General features: G+C 46.3%; 1 protein-coding gene across 1 annotated transcript; it reads left to right on the top strand.

Moving 5' to 3' along the window:
• Nucleotides 1-9,471: 9,471 nt before the first annotated feature.
• Nucleotides 9,472-10,834, top strand: LOC308404241 (uncharacterized protein; the record flags this gene model as incomplete). The annotated part of the gene is made up of 2 exons (XM_080894187.1): nucleotides 9,472-9,582; nucleotides 9,670-10,834. Exon 2 carries the CDS (start codon nucleotides 9,872-9,874, stop codon nucleotides 10,832-10,834), a length of 963 nt encoding a protein of 320 aa, XP_080750313.1. The 5' UTR covers nucleotides 9,472-9,582; nucleotides 9,670-9,871.
• Between the last annotated feature and the right edge of the window lie 6,434 nt (nucleotides 10,835-17,268).

Below are 17,268 nucleotides of genomic sequence, written 5' to 3'. Positions count from 1 at the left end.
ATTGTATTTTATCTCTATTAATATTCATTGCAGATGCAGATATGGAAAGCTGGAGTCTGTGTCGGGATCACCAAGTAGCTGTTCCTGGTTCTTGGTTCTCCGGCTGTTGTACCTGTGTAGTTGGTGCACTGTCCCACAACATCACTCATGCTCAAGATTTACACAGGGCCAGATACCTACATTCAAGCTACCTTCTCGTAACAGCACAGTGATACAGAATTTTAGGATTTGTTTTAATAATGCACAAAAGTATTACAACTTAACTCTTAAAAATGTTAATCAAGAAACTGGGTTTTATGACGTGCAGCATGTCATAGCACGTAAAGCACGTGCAGTGCTTTAATTTGCTTCTCTTGCTATCTATGCATTTTTTCTGATACCTTCACAGGTGTTGAATAAACAAATGTTTGACCCTCACACAGAGCAGCTGTGCACGTCAAATAATGAGAAGTGCCACAACTTTCAATGTGTTAATGCATCAACTTCACTTGCAGCACAGGTAGTGGACTTTAAAGAAGGGTAACAAGATTGAATACACGGTTGTGCAACAATGCTGATGAAGTGAAGAAGCTTCTCGGATGAGAGGTGAAACGTCTTCAAGCAACTTAAAGAAGTCCAGACGCTTTTCTTTACAAGCTCCTTTGACTACGATGACCTGAATGACTGAGAACCTTCACAGACAACAATGCTGATTCTGTAGTTTATTGTATGACACCGTTATGTTTCCTTTACATGAACTGTGGGCAGTAGTAGCACTGATGTTGGTCGCTATGGTATTTGTAACTGTGGGTGTTCCTGTAGGGCTACGCGTGAGAATTCACAAATGTGCTGTTGCAACTTCCTCAAAAGCTGCAGTTGCTGCAGCCTCTGAGAAATGCTCACAGATTGATAGGTATGTTATGGAGCCTCGCAAGGCACATTGAAGAAAAAAAATTTGAACATGTATTTTGCGAGATGAAGATAGTGCTCAGTGGAAGGGGAAACACTCGTGGCTAGGTGTACTTTGATCTGGTGGTCTTTGTTGCATTCATTAACAACCAGCTGCAGTACTCTGTACAGCTTTACAGGTATTGATGGAAGCATGATAAATGCAAAGAAAAAAACTCTCAAGATCTTGCAAAACATTTGTGGGATCTTGCAAAAGTAAGTTTTGACAGAATTTGTTCTGTTTAGTGTGGTGCACAATAGCAATTTTCTAAGATCACACTTTAGCAATAAATTGACTTTGTGAAGTCCTTTATCATTCTTATTGTCATGGGCATATCCTATTATCTTTTTTCTATACATTAGATTTTATTTGTTGTCCCGTATACCAATTTGTCATTCTTTGTGAAATGCAGATGCATAAAACAGTTCTATGCAAAACATGCATGCTACTTTCATGCTGCACATTCTACAACAAACACTTATTTTGTGTGCATTTGTCTCTTTCAAACAGGTGCCGGTCCTCACCTCTGCAGTGCTGCCGTCTCCTGTAGCGCTGCATGGTTCTAAGCTAAGTTTCCTTTCCTTTTTCTGTTCTCTTAGATTTGTCCTCAGGTTTGAAGTGTCTGTGTTGTGCAGCTGGTCTGGTCTGTCGCTATAACGCGGCCTCGCTGTTTCGCACATTTTTTTTGTGCAAGTTTGCATGCTTTTTTTTTTTTTGCGCACAGCGCTTTGTGTTCTGCGTCCTGATTGGCTTCAGACTATTGTTGATCTCCTCCGTGCCGTCTCTCCTGTGCAGTACAGAATCGCTGATTCATTGATTCATTAATGATTCATTGATGTTGAATTATCTCTCAGCTGCTCTGTTCTCATGTGCTGGACCTGAAAACACGGTTTGATCTTTGGTTTCTGTAATACTGGACTTATTTGTCTACGAAGGTTTGAGCTTTGAGAGCTTAAACAGGAGAGAAACGTGTGAAAATGTTCATGTCGGTCTGAGTGTATAAAGTGTGTAGTGACGGGTTTTACAGCCTTAAAACATTGATAATAACTGTGGAAAATAAAGTTGGCTACTTCAGATTTCACCAATCGCAGGTTATTTTTAGAACGTAACTCCCGCGATAAACGAGGGAGCGCTGTTTACAGATACTGAGAAGTATAAAATCTGAATCCTTTCTCTCGTTTGCTCTGAGGCGCGGGGGGGAAATATCGACAAGTCGATCAACATCATCTACAGATACATTCGACATCTCGAAAAATGTAAATTGCCACTTGATTCGTCCATTTGGTTGAAAAACCCGACCGTGAACAAGGAGCGAATATCACACCGGAAACTAAGCGCTATGCGCCGGAAGTAGCATATGCTAAGGCGCACACAGGTCTAAGTTATAGGTCTAAGTTCCCCATAATGCACTGGGTGTTTCTTCTTCACTCAACATGTGTTAGTAGACCTCTCTGCATTCAGCCCGTCTGCCCCTCATCTATCGATGGATGTTTGTTAGAGGCTTTGGTTCCCACTGTCGCTCACAGACGGTCACCTAATGTTTCCCTGTGTAACTGCAGGGTCTTTGCCTTATAACATAGAAGTAGCTTGAGGTAACTGTTGTTATGATTTGATGCTGTGTGTGTGTAATAAAGCTCCCTTACTGACAGTGGGTCACCACAGCTTGTAGCTCCATGTATTTGATGTGGCACGTTTGCCCTCGCTGACACAACCCTAAAGGGATTTGTGTGTATGAATAAAGTTTATTGTTCATACAGTTCATTGCCGTATGTCTATGAAAGGCTGAATGAGGGTTGTAGCTCCCTCAGCAGCTGTGGAGCGATGGCTCGTGGTCACCTGATTCAGCCCTGGAGATGTGGTTGGTTAGACACGCTGCTTTAGTTGGACACTACAAACCACACTCACCTGTTTACACAAACACATACACACCTTTTGTGTTACAACCACCTTGTTACACTCAAACACCAGATGATGCATCTGAGCCAACTAAGGATTCACTGAGACTGAAGCTCGAGATCATAAGAATTTGAGGCTCAGCTGATACAGTATCATAGGACAATCCAACCATTGTATGTCAAGAGACTATAGGCAGTAAAAGCTCCATCTGGAGGAGGAACGACGTGGTTCAGAGCGTTGCCTCCTGCAGCTGGTGACATGTTCAGATTTCAGCTCTGTCGGTTAGAAAGTCTGTTTTTGTTTTTCATCTGTGTGTTGCTCTTTCATCCTTTTGTTCTTCCTCTTTCTTGCATCAAGCTGGCTGACTTCACCACTGATGAGGTAACCATGAGCAGTAAGCCTCGTGTCGCTCACAGTTACATTTAACATAGTGCGATAAACGCACTCAGTCTTTATAAGGTACATCCTCTAAAGGTTCACATAACAGACAAACAGGATAATAAAAATAATCTGGTTCTCTGCAGCGTCCTCAGATGAACAACACACAACATTATTAGACGTCTCAGTATTTGTTACACTGAACACAAATATAAACACAACACTTTTGTTTCCATGAGCTGAACCGGATCCTGACTGGTTTTGCGACATGTGTGTCATTGTGCTACACATGTACGGCATATTTCAGAGTGGCCTTTTATTGTGGGCAGTCTCAGACACACCTGTGCAATATTCATGCTGTCTAATCAGCACCTTGACATGCCACACCTCACAGGTGTGGCATGTTAGACTACTTTTAATTAACTGCTTCAGCCCACTTACAATGAAAATGTAACAAAAAATCTTGTTCCTGACCTGTGCAGTATGTTAACACTATTGGAAGTAAAAAATAACTCTAATTTTGAAAACACAACTTTCTTTCTTTCTTTTTTTTTTTAATAAAGCTCTGACTTGTATTATGAGTCTGTGGTCTGGGAGAGAGTCTGTAACTCTGTCTGCAAAATACAGGATATAATGACCAATGTTGGGCAATTAATTATATAGTTACTTCTTCAAAAAAGTAACCGAGTTATGCAAACAAAGTTTTTTGCAGCTGTTTACCTAAAAATGTAGCCAAGGCGTTTTTTAATTAAACAGTTCAAACTATTTACAGAACAATCAGCTGTTCTGCATCAAATCCGATGCCACACAAATTATTTGTGCCACTCCAAAAAATAATTTGTGTCCACTATGAGATGAAGGAGAACAACAGCCTGATACCTGCAGGACAACAGCAGATGTATCACTGCTGTAACACCTGTAACATTCAGCAGTCGCCTCATTGTTCTGACACACACAACAAAACTGCTGACTACACTACACACTCACTACATAAGATTTGCGCTAAACGTCGCAAATCTCTCACATCTCCAAGCACCGCCGTCACTCCTAAAACTTCCTCCCGTTTCTAACCCTTGCCATATAATTTTTGATTGGTCCACATGGTACATTTTTCCACCAATAGGAAAGGGTGGTGGGGTGTTGTTTTTGCTCACAGGCTTTCGAGCGTTTTCCTTATAAAACGGCGTTTTCACCGTTTCTTCCCGCAGTAAATATAAACAACGACAGTATTCAGGAAGAAAACCAAACATTGCAGATATTTTTATCATAACTCTGGTTGTACGCGGCCGATCAACACAATTTAAAAACTGGTATAAAGTCCACACTTTTCCCGTCAGTTGTTCCGTCGGTCCTGCTCACATCTCCAATGGTTGTACACGTTGTCATTAACGTGGCTTCACTCCACATCAGCCGCTTTGCTAAAACACCGGTGTCGGCGCATAAGGACGCGTCAGAGCCTGACAGCGACGTTGATTAGCTGCGTATATACGAATGTGAATCGCGTGATTGGCTGGACTACGGGATAAGGTGGCCTCGTTCTAATCCTATACGGGAGCAGCCAGTCACTGACTAACACTGCAAAACAGGATTGTTAAAGTTTTCATTTTAATTTCAATTCAGGTGAATTTTTTTTTTTTTTTTTTTTTTTTTTTTTTTGTGCGCGCAACGCAGATTTTCTGTGCAGAGACCGTGCCAGCAGTGCGCAATTGTGTACGCGCGCAGCTTAGAGGGAACATTGCTTGCGAGTGTCGGGTCTTTTGTGTTTGTAGAAAATGTTTCATATCTCTGAGTTCAGCTCATGGAAAACAGGAGCAAAAGCAAAAGTGTTGCGTTTATATTTTTGTTCAGTGTAAATGATAAAACATCAGGTTTGACCCAGAATACAGTTTGGTCCACATGGTGGCGCTGTGAAAAGTGCGCGCTGTACTGGTGGCACCAGTGTCCCCAGCCCACAGACCAGTGCTGCCACTAATCGAGTTTCATTAGCAGCATCTAAATGCTGTTTAAAGGTGGACTTCATCTGTCACACAGGAGCAGTTTGGCTTCGCTTTGCTTAAATAATGACCTGGTGTATTTCTGTATACACACCTGCTAAGGATCAGGTGACTTTTATAATAAAAGGTTAATACGTAAAACCTTAAAAATAAAAAGGGCTGTTTTTAGCAGTATTTAGGCTGCAGTCTGTGTATTATGTCCATGATATTCTACATTACAGTAAAAACAGTAATTATATAAAGAACAGATGGATCAGGATCCTGTCTGTGTCTTTACTATGATCTCAGCTGATAATGAGGCTTGAAAGAGACATGTTTGAACTTTTGCATTGATCAGACAAATAAGCCTGCATGTTTGCATGAGCTTTACCTTTAACTGTAAAACATGAAGCCTTTATTATTAAAAAAACAAAACCCTTTTGGTGTCATACAGGTAAGAAAGCAGCGAAGCGTTTTTCTCTCTAACAGACCTTTCATCTGTTTTCTCTGCCGTTGCTCTGATGGGACCTGCAGGGTGTTTTTGGTGACGGGGAGGTTTGCACAGTTGCTGCCTGTGGTGTGTGTAGAAATGTTCATGTTCTAGTCCCACTGTGAAGCACATAGACGTGTCCTGACTTCCTGTCTGTCCCACACTCTGTTGTCTCTGTTTGTTGCTGCCAACAGTACAAGTCATCTTTGCAGATTTTACTGAATTAACAAAAACATTTTTACTGAAAGACTTATTCAGTAAACACGTTTGTTACACTGAGACTGAAAAAGAGATCCCTGTTTGCGCTCATAGAAAACGAGCCTCTGTTTTACTTTATTGAAATCATTTCTAATCACAGACAGGATCAGCAGCGTGCAGCTGCAGTGAGGTGTTAGTAGAGGAGCTGTGTTTGTGAGCTGTAGTCTGGATCAGGTCTCTGTGGGAGACTCGGGTTACAGTACTTCTGAATATCACACAGCACATTTCTTCAGAATCGGTTGCTGTTTGCTAACATTTGACCTTTGCCCTTTTAGGCTGCCCTTCTGGCGCCCGTCGATGAGGACTTGGGATCTGACAAGAAGCAAACTGGGGGAAGCAGCAGAGTACCAGACTTCCCTCCTCCAGCAGGCCGGGAGATCTTGTTGCGCACCTGTGTGCCGCGACCAGCAGCGTACTCCAAGGCGCTGCCTCAGCGGCTCTTCTGTGTCCTGATGAGGGAGGAGTTTAGGTTGGCCGGAGCCTTTTCCACAGACACGTCCTTCTTTTAAGTCCTGTGAACAATTCACACCTGGGATAAAGATAAGTGAAGGACACAGGATGGAGACTTTCACATAAAACAATAAAGCTGAATTGAACTAAAGTGAATAATTTGAAAATGACTCAGTGTTTTATCAGCGACACGTTACCGCAGCCTTTTAAGATCACTGAACCTGTTACTTCAAAAAACAACATGTAATGTTGAAGGGGACAAAGAGTTAGTTCATGTTTGACACTGATGTTAATCAAAACTTCCAAGATCCAGGTTGAATAAAACAGCATTAGGTGTGTGATTTCACTCTGCTCCACACACCTGCGTGCTCCAATCAGAGACACCAGAGGAACAGGTGATGAATGTGATGGGGAAGCATACGCAGGTGTGACATACAGAGCCGTGGGAATTACAGGACATTATTACTGTTGATATATTCTCAGCGATCAGCTGTTAGTGAAGAGCATGAAAACCTTACTGCACGTCGGTCAGCTCAACTTAGCTCGCTGGATAATTTACTTGTCAGCTTGAAAACATTTAACTTTAACAAAATGTTCACCAACACGGGTCAGTGTAGGTCACTGAGTCATCCTGCACACTAGCCCTGCCCCGCCCACCTGTGTTTATACACCTCTGCAGCCCCTCCTCCTTCAGCCGGGACATTTGTTCTAGCCTTCATTCATAAACTCGGCTTTCTAACATGCAGCTAAAGTTCAGTCTGCATGCTCGACCCACATACTCCTGGTAGCTGAAGTGAAATACTGCTGTGCGTAAGGGTCGGGCGGGTGACCACGTCACCTGGTCATGGGGTAAATGCTGCGGCCGGGTTCAACTCTGACCTGAGGCCCTTTATTTCTCCCTCCCTGCTTTGCTGTCTGGTCTTCATTGTGCTATTAAATACAGACAAAAAAGTTTGTTCTCCTCCTTCCATCACCACCTTTGTTGCATGTAGAAAAGTGTCATATAGAACCAGTCGTTACTTTAATGGTCTGAACTAAACGGTCGGGTGGCGCCAACAGCGACTAAGAATTTTCTGGGCCAACAGGATTTGTGTTTCAGTCCCTGATAAACTGACCCATCCTCTAAAAAACAAAACCCAAAAACTATATTTACAAGATAAATGATCAGAAATAGTAACGACAACAAAAGCACAGGAATCATAGATCCAACGGGACAGGCTCGTTACAATGAAGGAAAACACTGAGCGACTGTTGAGGCCCTTATTAGTCCTACAAAACATAACAGAAATGTTACAATAAAACACAGAGGCCTTTATTGTCACGTCCATCGTACTGTGACTCCTCAGCACATTCATCTCCAATCAGCAGCTTCCTTCACTGACCCAATCACAGGTCTCAGGCCAGCTGTTGTACTCAGGTTTGGATTATTTGCTGAGGTTTTAGATCTCTGGACCAAAGCCTTTAAAAGGAAACAGTTTCTCAGAGGTTACATCAGTAAATATGATCTCACTGTTACAGTGATCATTCACATCTCTGATTAACCTCTGAAGAGACACATTTGGTCCTTAGCGACGCCTCTGTCACAGGCGTCTGTCAGAACAACAGCGTGTGTTTGACACAGTCCATCATGAAGAGAAGCAGTTTTTCTTCTGAATTAGTGAAATAACTGGTCTGTAAATTACAGTAACACGAGTGTCATTGTTAAAACACAGTTTATGAAACACTTAATTTGTTGTGAACTTATTGACAACGTAAACATTTGCTGGTTGCCACTGTAACTGATGACTGTGTGGTCACATGACTGAAAAGTAAACAAATATCACAAAATAAAGAAATGCCTCCAACTTGTGTTACGAGTAGTTAGTGTGCAGAAACACGGCTGCAGGGTCAGCCCTCCCTCCACAGTCGCTCATCAGGCTGGTCGCAGCGCGTTTGCCTGTCTACTGATGTCTGCATGAGCAGAAACACCAATTTGAGTGATGTTATGTAATTCAGGATTCAATCAATGTGTCAGTGTTTGTTACTTTGTTACATTAATTTTTTAACCACGTTATTTTGTTGTGGGATGAACTTCTGCAAACAACAACATATGGCAACAAAAAACAAAACTTGCAGTTGGAATCGATGGAGCTGTGAGATGATGGGATGTCGACTGGTTCACTAACCATTAACATTTGGGATATTAGGATAACAGTAGCGTGTAAACATAAGCAGTGCAAACACTTCCTATAACGACACATTTACAGTCTAGTTTGGGGAAAGCTGAGGAATTAGGGTGAAGAGACGGTGGATGTTTAACCCTCCCTTGGTTTGACAGCTCGCTCAGCCAGCGAGTTATGAATGATGTTCTTGATAGACTCCGCCCCCGCGCCTTCTAGGAAAGTGTGGTGATCTCCCTTGATGACGTGGACCGACACCTCGCCATCACAGACCTGAAGAAAGACGCAGTACACAGTTTGAACATTGGAAGGCTCAGACAGAGTTTATAGAAACACACACAAGCGCACACACGCACAGTGAAGATAAGTACTACAGACTGATGTAAATGTGCATCGGTACCTCGCTGAGCTTATAGTCAGCTCCCAGGTTTTGCTCATATTCGCTGCTGGTTTCGGCGCGCAGCAGCTTCACGCTGCCGTGGTATTTTGCAGTAGGTACATATGCATCAGCAGCCTTTAGCTTGTAGTAGAAGGCGGAGGCTGCAAAGTGCAGTGAGTCTCGGTCGATGTCCTTGTGAGCGGAGGTGATTAGGTCCACGGCCACACTGACGCGTGCATTCAGGTCTGACAGCGGGAGCAGAGTCTCCAAAAGCTGTAGGATGTAACCATGGAGACGACTGTAAGTTCATAGCAAACGTTACCGCGTGCTCGCGGAGATATTGTGTCAGGGTCCTGGGACTGGGCGACCCAGGATCCCTGAGCAGTCATGTATTATTATTATTATTATTATTATTATTATTATTATTATTATTATTATTATTATTGTTGTGTATTTTGGTGTTGCTCCCCCTTCCCTGTGCTTGTGTATATGTGTGTGTGGGTGGCTGAGCACTTGTTTATAGGCGGCGTCAGGCCTGGAGGGTGTGGCCCTGCAAGGGGACTGGCCACACCCGAAGCCACACACCTGCTGCTGATCAGGCCTCGTCGGGGGAGCTACTTAAGAGAGTCTTGGAGCGCCCACCGACGCGGGATCATTGCTTGGGACTCCACGTTAGTTACCCAGTTTAGGTTTTGGTCGTGTAGTGTATGCCTGCCATTGTTCAGTGTCCTGACTGCTGCCGCTATTGTTTCCCGCAGGAGGAGCGTGGAAGGCTTAAGGAGCAGCGAGCACCGGGAGTGCAGACACGGGAGCAGAGAGCACTTGGAGGACACGACACGGGAGTCTGGGGAGAAACACGGGGATTTATTGTTGTTTGATATCACCCTCTGTAAATAAACACTGTCTATACGTAGAGCACCGCGCCTGGGTCCTCCTTCCCCACTCCTTCCACGGTGTGCCATGCCGCACCGTGACAGAATGATCCCGCCACTTATGGACCCAGCGGTCTCCGAGGAGAGGCTCAGGAGGGAAATTATGGACAAAGTGTACCGCATGTGTGAATTATGGTGGGAGAAGCCTGCGGAAGGTTTGCGTCACGCCGTGGAGAGGCGGCTGCAGGAGATGCTTTTTGAATTCCCCTGGCTGGTGGACTCCCTTAATGCGGTGGTCCTGGACTTCCTACTTTCCACCCTCCACCTCCACTCTCCTCCTCAGGCTGCCCACCAGCTCGGACAGCTGGTGGATTCACTGCCTGAGACGCCGGCCCCGACGCCGACACGGAAACTACGTTCGCGCCGCCAGCGTTCCTCACCGCAGCTAAATCCACAGACATCTCAACAGCCGGCTGTGGTGAGTCATATGGACAATTCATCGTCACTCACCTCGACTGTTTACTCTGGGGCTATGTTTATACGGTCAGCTGCCCAGCCGGTAGCCAAAGCGCAGCCCGCGGCCCAGCTGGTCGCTGTACCTCAGCCTATCGCCCGGCTAGTGATCCAGCCGTCACCTGCTGAATTATCCCCCGCGACATCTACCTCACCGCTTACCGTTTCATCCTGTTCACCATCCACATCACACGCTCAGCCATCTTCTCCACCAGCAGCAGCCTCCATTCCACTGCCCACTCCAGCGGCCTTGTCCGGAGAGAGCGACCTCACCCGCGTCCAACGCCTGATGGACTGGGTAACTCACACCACCAACACAAGGGCAAGAGTGGGGGGGTTAAACGCCATCGAGGCAATCCTGGAGGGAAACCCCTACCTCGGCCAGCTCAAGGGAGTTTCCGCCTGCCTTTGCACCCTGCATAAAGCCCGGGGGGGTAGTGCAAGCTCGGGAAACCTCAGACTTCGTACAGCTGCAGCAGGAGCTCAGCATGCCCGAGCAGGAGCTCAGCGAGCCGGAGGAGCCCGCACCGTCAGCTGAGGCGCTCAGCGAGCCGGAGGAGCTCAGCATGCCCGAGCAGGAGCTCAGCGAGCCGGAGGAGCCCGCATCGCCAGCTGTGGAGCTCAGCATGCCCGAGCAGGAGCTCAGCGAGCCGGAGGAGCCCGCACCGCCAGCTGAGGAGCTCAGCGAGCCGGAGGAGCTCAGCATGCCCGAGCAGGAGCTCAGCGAGCCGAAGGAGCTCAGCATGCCCGAGCAGGAGCTCAGCGAGCCGAAGGAGCTCAGCATGCCCGAGCAGGAGCTCAGCGAGCCGGAGGAGCTCAGCATGCCCGAGCAGGAGCTCAGCGAGCCGGAGGAGCCCGCACCGTCAGCTGAGGAGCTCAGCGAGCCGGAGGAGCCCGCACCGTCAGCTGAGGCGCTCAGCGAGCCGGAGGAGCTCAGCATGCCCGAGCAGGAGCTCAGCGAGCCGGAGGAGCCCGCACCGCCAGCTGAGGAGCTCAGCGAGCCGGAGGAGGAGCTCTCGCTGCCGGCCGGAGGAGGAGCTCTCGCTGCCGGCCGGAGGAGGAGCTCTCGCTGCCGGCCGGAGGAGGAGCTCTCGCTGCCGGCCGGAGGAGGAGCTCTCGCTGCCGGCCGGAGGAGGAGCTCTCGCTGCCGGCCGGAGGTCAGCGGACCGGAGGGACCTCCTCGCCGTCCACGTCCGGTGCGTCCATGTCAGCGATCGGCGCGTCATGGACCTGTTGCCACGCCTCGCTGTTGCTCACCGGAGCAGCGACGTTGCCACCGGACCCGTGGCAGGCCACCAGAACCGTTCCACCGCCACCGGACCCGTGGCAGGCCGCCGGAGGAGCAGCGCCGCCGCCACCGGACCCGTGGCAGGCCACCAGAACCGTTCCGCCGCCACCGGACCCGTGGCAGGCCCCCTGAACTGTTTTGCTGCTGCCGCCGGACCCGGGGCCGTCCGCCGGAGCTGCTACGTCGCCGCCGTTGGGCTCGAGGTAGGCCCCCTGAACTCTCTTGTTGTGTTGATGGGCCGCCTGTGACTGTTTGTGGCGTCTTTTCGTTTTCTTTTTGCACCGCTGCGGGATGCGCGGTCTGACTCTGAGACTGTGGACTGGGTCGGTTTGTTGTTTTGTTGTTTTTGCTTGTTTTGGTTCTGGCCCTCGGTCCTGGTTCCCCCAGCCGCCCGCCCTGGGTTGGTTGTGCTGTTTTGTTTTGGTTTTGGGGTCGTCGGGAGCCGACCCTTAGGGGGGGGGGGTACTGTCAGGGTCCTGGGACTGGGCGACCCAGGATCCCTGAGCAGTCATGTATTTTATTATTATTATTATTATTAGTATTAGTATTAGTATTATTATTATTATTATTAGTAGTATTATTATTAGTAGTATTATTATTGTTGTGTATTTTGGTGTTGCTCCCCCTTCCCTGTGCTTGTGTATATGTGTGTGTGTGTGGGTGGCTGAGCACTTGTTTATAGGCGGCGTCAGGCCTGGAGGGTGTGGCCCTGCAAGGGGACTGGCCACACCCGAAGCCACACACCTGCTGCTGATCAGGCCTCGTCGGGGGAGCTACTTAAGAGTCTTGGAGCTCCCACCGACGCGGGATCATTGCTTGGGACTCCACGTTAGTTACCCAGTTTAGGTTTTGGTCGTGTAGTGTATGCCTGCCATTGTTCAGTGTCCTGACTGCTGCCGTTATTGTTTCCCGCAGGAGGAGCGTGGAAGGCTTAAGGAGCAGCGAGCACCGGGAGTGCAGACACGGGAGCAGAGAGCACTTGGAGGACACGACACGGGAGTCTGGGGAGAAACACGGGGATTTATTGTTGTTTGATATCACCCTCTGTAAATAAACACTGTCTATACGTAGAGCACCGCGCCTGGGTCCTCCTTCCCCACTCCTTCCACGACATATTGTTGTTTTCAGAAAAGTAAGTGACACATAATTAATGAACATCACAGATCTTATGTATATGAAAATGCAAAATGAAGATGTTTTGATATTCAGGAGTTACAAATGTCAGCTTTCAGTGAGAAACTGTACGAAGGTTTGATTTAACCGCATGTTTTACTTTAGTCTCCATAACAGCTCCAAACATCACATCATTGTTGAGTCAAACCTGCACCACACACAGACTGTGCTGGAACAGCAGCTCCAGACTGTGTTACAGTCACCATCTTTACCTTACAGGCGCCGTGAGGCAAAAGCTCAGGTTGTGTGGCCTTTAACGCTGATGCCACATAAAGGAATACTTGTGTGTGAACCTGTGGGTCAGAGACAGTATACCTTGTTGTATTCAATGCCAGTGAACTGCTGGATGAAGGCACACAAGGCTTCAGTCTCAGCCTCAGACTCGTTGCCGGGTGTTAGCTTGGCTCTGTAGCTCTGCAAATCAAAAACACAGTTAAACCTGTTCACATGCAGATCATGTGACCAGAGCTCATCCTTCAAAACCAACATCACACACGCTATACAGCATATACATGAAATAAAGATGCGCGAGTGTTTCTCTGACCTGTGTGTACGCTGCCACATATGAATGTGAGCCATCAAAGAGAAACAGGAACTCCACAGGCTGATTCTGGGTCTGCAGCTGAGAGCACATTTCAAATGCTACACAGGCACCAGAAGAATATCCAGCGACTCTGTACGGGCCGTCCGGCTGCACCTGCCTGACGCAGCTCACGTAGTAGGCAGCCAGGGACTCAATGCTATCCAGAGGAGCAGCTGCAAAGGAAACACATGAGGGGAGTTAGTTTGGCTGCACAGTGACATAAACAGCTGATGCACAACATGTGAGTGACAAAGGTCTGAGAACAGAACCACAAACTTTTAAACTGTGAAACAAAGAAAACATGAAATCACATCAGGTCTTTGGTTTTCCTCAGGCCATTATGGAGGGAGCTGTATATGTACAAGTGTTTGTAGTTTCACCTTTGAACAGTCAGACTTTCAGCTTTAACACATTTTGCTGTTTTGATACATGATAATGGTGATGATCAACTGATACTAAGTGATGCAGACTAATGAAATAATAATGAAATAATGGCAGTGAAATTACATGTTTTTCTTGACAACTCCTCCTCTTGGGCTCGCTTGCGAGCCCAACTTACACCAGGATTTGTCTCACTCCTCCGTCCAGCCTACAATCTCCCTCAAAGGCATCATGGACTCCGGCGCAGCTGAACCTGCTGAGCCTGAGCTCAGGGCTCTCTCCAGCATCTTTACTAAAAGCCGCCGGACCAGAGGGATGAGACAACATCCAATCATCAATATGACAAGAAAAACAACAAAAGAAAACATGGCAGACATAACAACACTCTTCCATTGCCCAAAGACAGACGTGAACCAGTCTCCCGGTCCAGTGTTCACACCTGATTGCTCATGCATGGTTTTAGATAACATTTTCAGACTCTCAAGCGCCCTAGTAACCGTACCGTCTGGTGCAGTATTGTTGGGTATGAACGTGCAACACATGTCCCCAAACATGGCACAGACACCACCTTTCTCAGCCAACAACATGTCCAGGGCCATTCGATTCTGGATTCCCATTAACGACGTCGGGCCTAATTGTTCCGCAAGGCCTTCTACCGCGTCCCTAGTGAGATTAGAGAGTCTCAACACATTATAATGGACATAGTTAATGCGATCGACATTTTTATTCGGAGTTATCCATAGAAACACACTTTCAAAGCCGGCCGCTATCTGATTAACTAACTTATACTCATCTGGAACTCCCCTGGGAACTCCTATTGAGTCAATCCAGGTTGGCGAGTCCCATCTTGGGTCATATTTGTGCATACTGTTGCGAAATCGATCAACTTCAGACCAGACAAAAAACAACGGAGGCTCCGGAAAAGTGCAATCAAACGATGAGTTTTATTATCACAGGAGAACAACCAGCCGTCAGCATACAGAATGGGTTGCTCTGACAAAAATACACTGGGTTCTGGTTTTATAGGATAACATATCACACCTACGTCAATACAGTTCAAAAATACAGGGTGACAGATGGACAAAAGTTCAATTCGTGCAAACAAGGGTACATCACATATACTTTTAATAACTATAAACTGACATATAACTTCTCCTTTCTTCATTACTTGCCTTTTAAGGTAATAACTTCAGGTCTTAGCATTTCTGAGAGCTAATAATTGGACCCTCGTCATTAATCACTAAGTAAAGTACTTTAGCAGCCAGTCTCAGACTGGAGTAGAAGACGCTTAGGCCTTCACTCAAACCTGACTATGTGTATTGTAAGCATGCATGCAATTAACCTGCTATGTTCTCATCTCCCCTCAACATGTATCATCTGGACACTCTCACCAGTGAAGCTTAAAACCTTCTAGACTGGAACATCAACTCTTAACCAAGCACATTTATGCATTGTGTATAAAATGAACTCAACCTATAAAATAGAAAGGTCAATGTGATGACAGACATATTCAATGCAATATAAACCCTGTAAGAAATATTACTGATAAGTGATACTGTGAAACATGTTATTAATACATTCTTCATAAGGCAAATTATATGGTAGTAATAAAAGAATCTCTGAATCCCAACATTCCCTCTTTTGACATTCCCACAGGAATGTCACCATACTTCATGTTGTATCACTCCCTGCCCCACTCTATGGGTTCCAGGTTCATCTGGTAGATGCCCTCAACCCAGCCAGGGTTCGTAACCCTCGCCACTATCTTTACCAACAATCCTCTGACACAAGGAATGATACAACAACCAGCGATGACCAATATTCCCAAAAATACAGCCAATGAGCACATCACTGATATAGCCACACCATTGTCCAAACACAGATGTCATCCAGGATGCCAGCGGGTTTTCAATACCTGGGCCCTGTGCTTCGTACGTCGCTTACTACATCCAAGATCAAATGAAACATCCAAGACCAAATCATTGCGCTAACTCTGAGCTCGCTATTCCGGTTCCCCGAACACACCTGTTGTTGACGATTAGTATAGCTGGATGAAGTAATGTGAGATCACTGGGTGGCCCAACAGGGGCTACGCATCGATAGTAGAAACACTGATCGGCAACCCTTTGATTGGTCGGCGAAAATGTCGAAGGAGCGCGCTCGGTATTTTTCGGCAGCAGAGCAAGAACTCTTGAGTGAGGGATTTCAGGAGTTTCAGAGTTTAATTAAAACGCAAGGGAACACTGCAAAGGCTGCAAAAGCAAGGAGAGAGGGCTGGCAGAAAGTTGCTGACAAATCAAACTCGTAAGTAATTCAATAATAACAATAATAATGGAGTGGATTTATATAGCGCTTTTCAAGGCACCCAAAGCGCTTTACAATGCCACTATTCATTCACTCTCACATTCACACACTGGTGGAGGCAGCTACGGTTGTAGCCACAGCTGCCCTGGGGCAGACTGACAGAAGCCAGGCTGCCATATTGCGCCATCGGCCCCTCTGGCCAACACCAGTAGGCGGTAGGGTAGATTTATCATATCACACCATATTATCCAATATTATATTACATTATATTATATTATAATATGTTATATTATATCCCCTTTCACATTAGAGCCACAACAGGACCCACTAGAACATGGGAACAAGTAAAAGTGAAATATAAGAATATTCTACAGAATGGTAATATTTATCACTTATATTGCTTGTCGTCTCTTGGAAAGAGACCCTGGAATACTCTGTTTGTTTGTTCATAACAGCAACCAAGAAAAGGGCAGAGCAAAAAAAGACAGGTGGTGGTCCTGCACCCCCTCGTCAACAAGTTGGTTAAGTGAATAATACCCTCACGGGAAAATCGATATCTCTCTATGAGCACACTGTCGCGCTGAGCTAAAGGATCCTGTCTGTCCCGCAATATACGCTGAATTCTGAAAACTCTCCTTATCAATCTTGCACCTTCCGCAATGGGTTGCTCGCGTAAACGGACAGGATATGACTGCGACAGACTTCCCAAATCCACCTTCGCTTTTATAGCCGTGGTCTCTCATCTTGATTACACGAAGTAATTTACAATTGCTACTCTGAAATATGAATTACATCTGTAATAATCACATACATGTAATAGAATGTTAATAGTACATTTCCCTTTTTTAGGGAATGACCTGTATGTATCTGTGTGAAATCAATAAAAGGATCAAGTGCTGCATTATCTTTAGTTACATTGATGTTATTTATTTATGGTGAAACAGTGGTGGAATATCGCTGTTGCTTTCGTATGAATGACGCGGACATACCTGCGTGGCCGCGATCTAATCCTGTTTACATAAAGTAAACCTGCTCCCCAGCAGGTTTACGCTTACGGCTCTGTTGCTATGACAGCAAGTCCCGGATGGGCTTCGGGGAACCGAACGATCCAGGATCACGCGAAATCGTCAACAATCTCATCCAGCTAACTCACTTAGCGCGGTACGAAGAACAGGCCCCTGAGTGCTCATGCATGGTTTTAGACAAAGTTTTCAGGCCCTGCAGAGCTCGGGTTACTGAGCCA

The sequence above is a fragment of the Rhamphochromis sp. 'chilingali' genome, assembly GCF_963969265.1.
Source record: "Rhamphochromis sp. 'chilingali' genome assembly, chromosome: 10".
Taxonomy (NCBI): Eukaryota; Metazoa; Chordata; class Actinopteri; order Cichliformes; family Cichlidae; genus Rhamphochromis; species Rhamphochromis sp. 'chilingali'.
The sequence above is the reverse complement of the archived record's forward strand: the minus strand, read 5'-3'. Positions and strand labels throughout refer to the sequence as shown.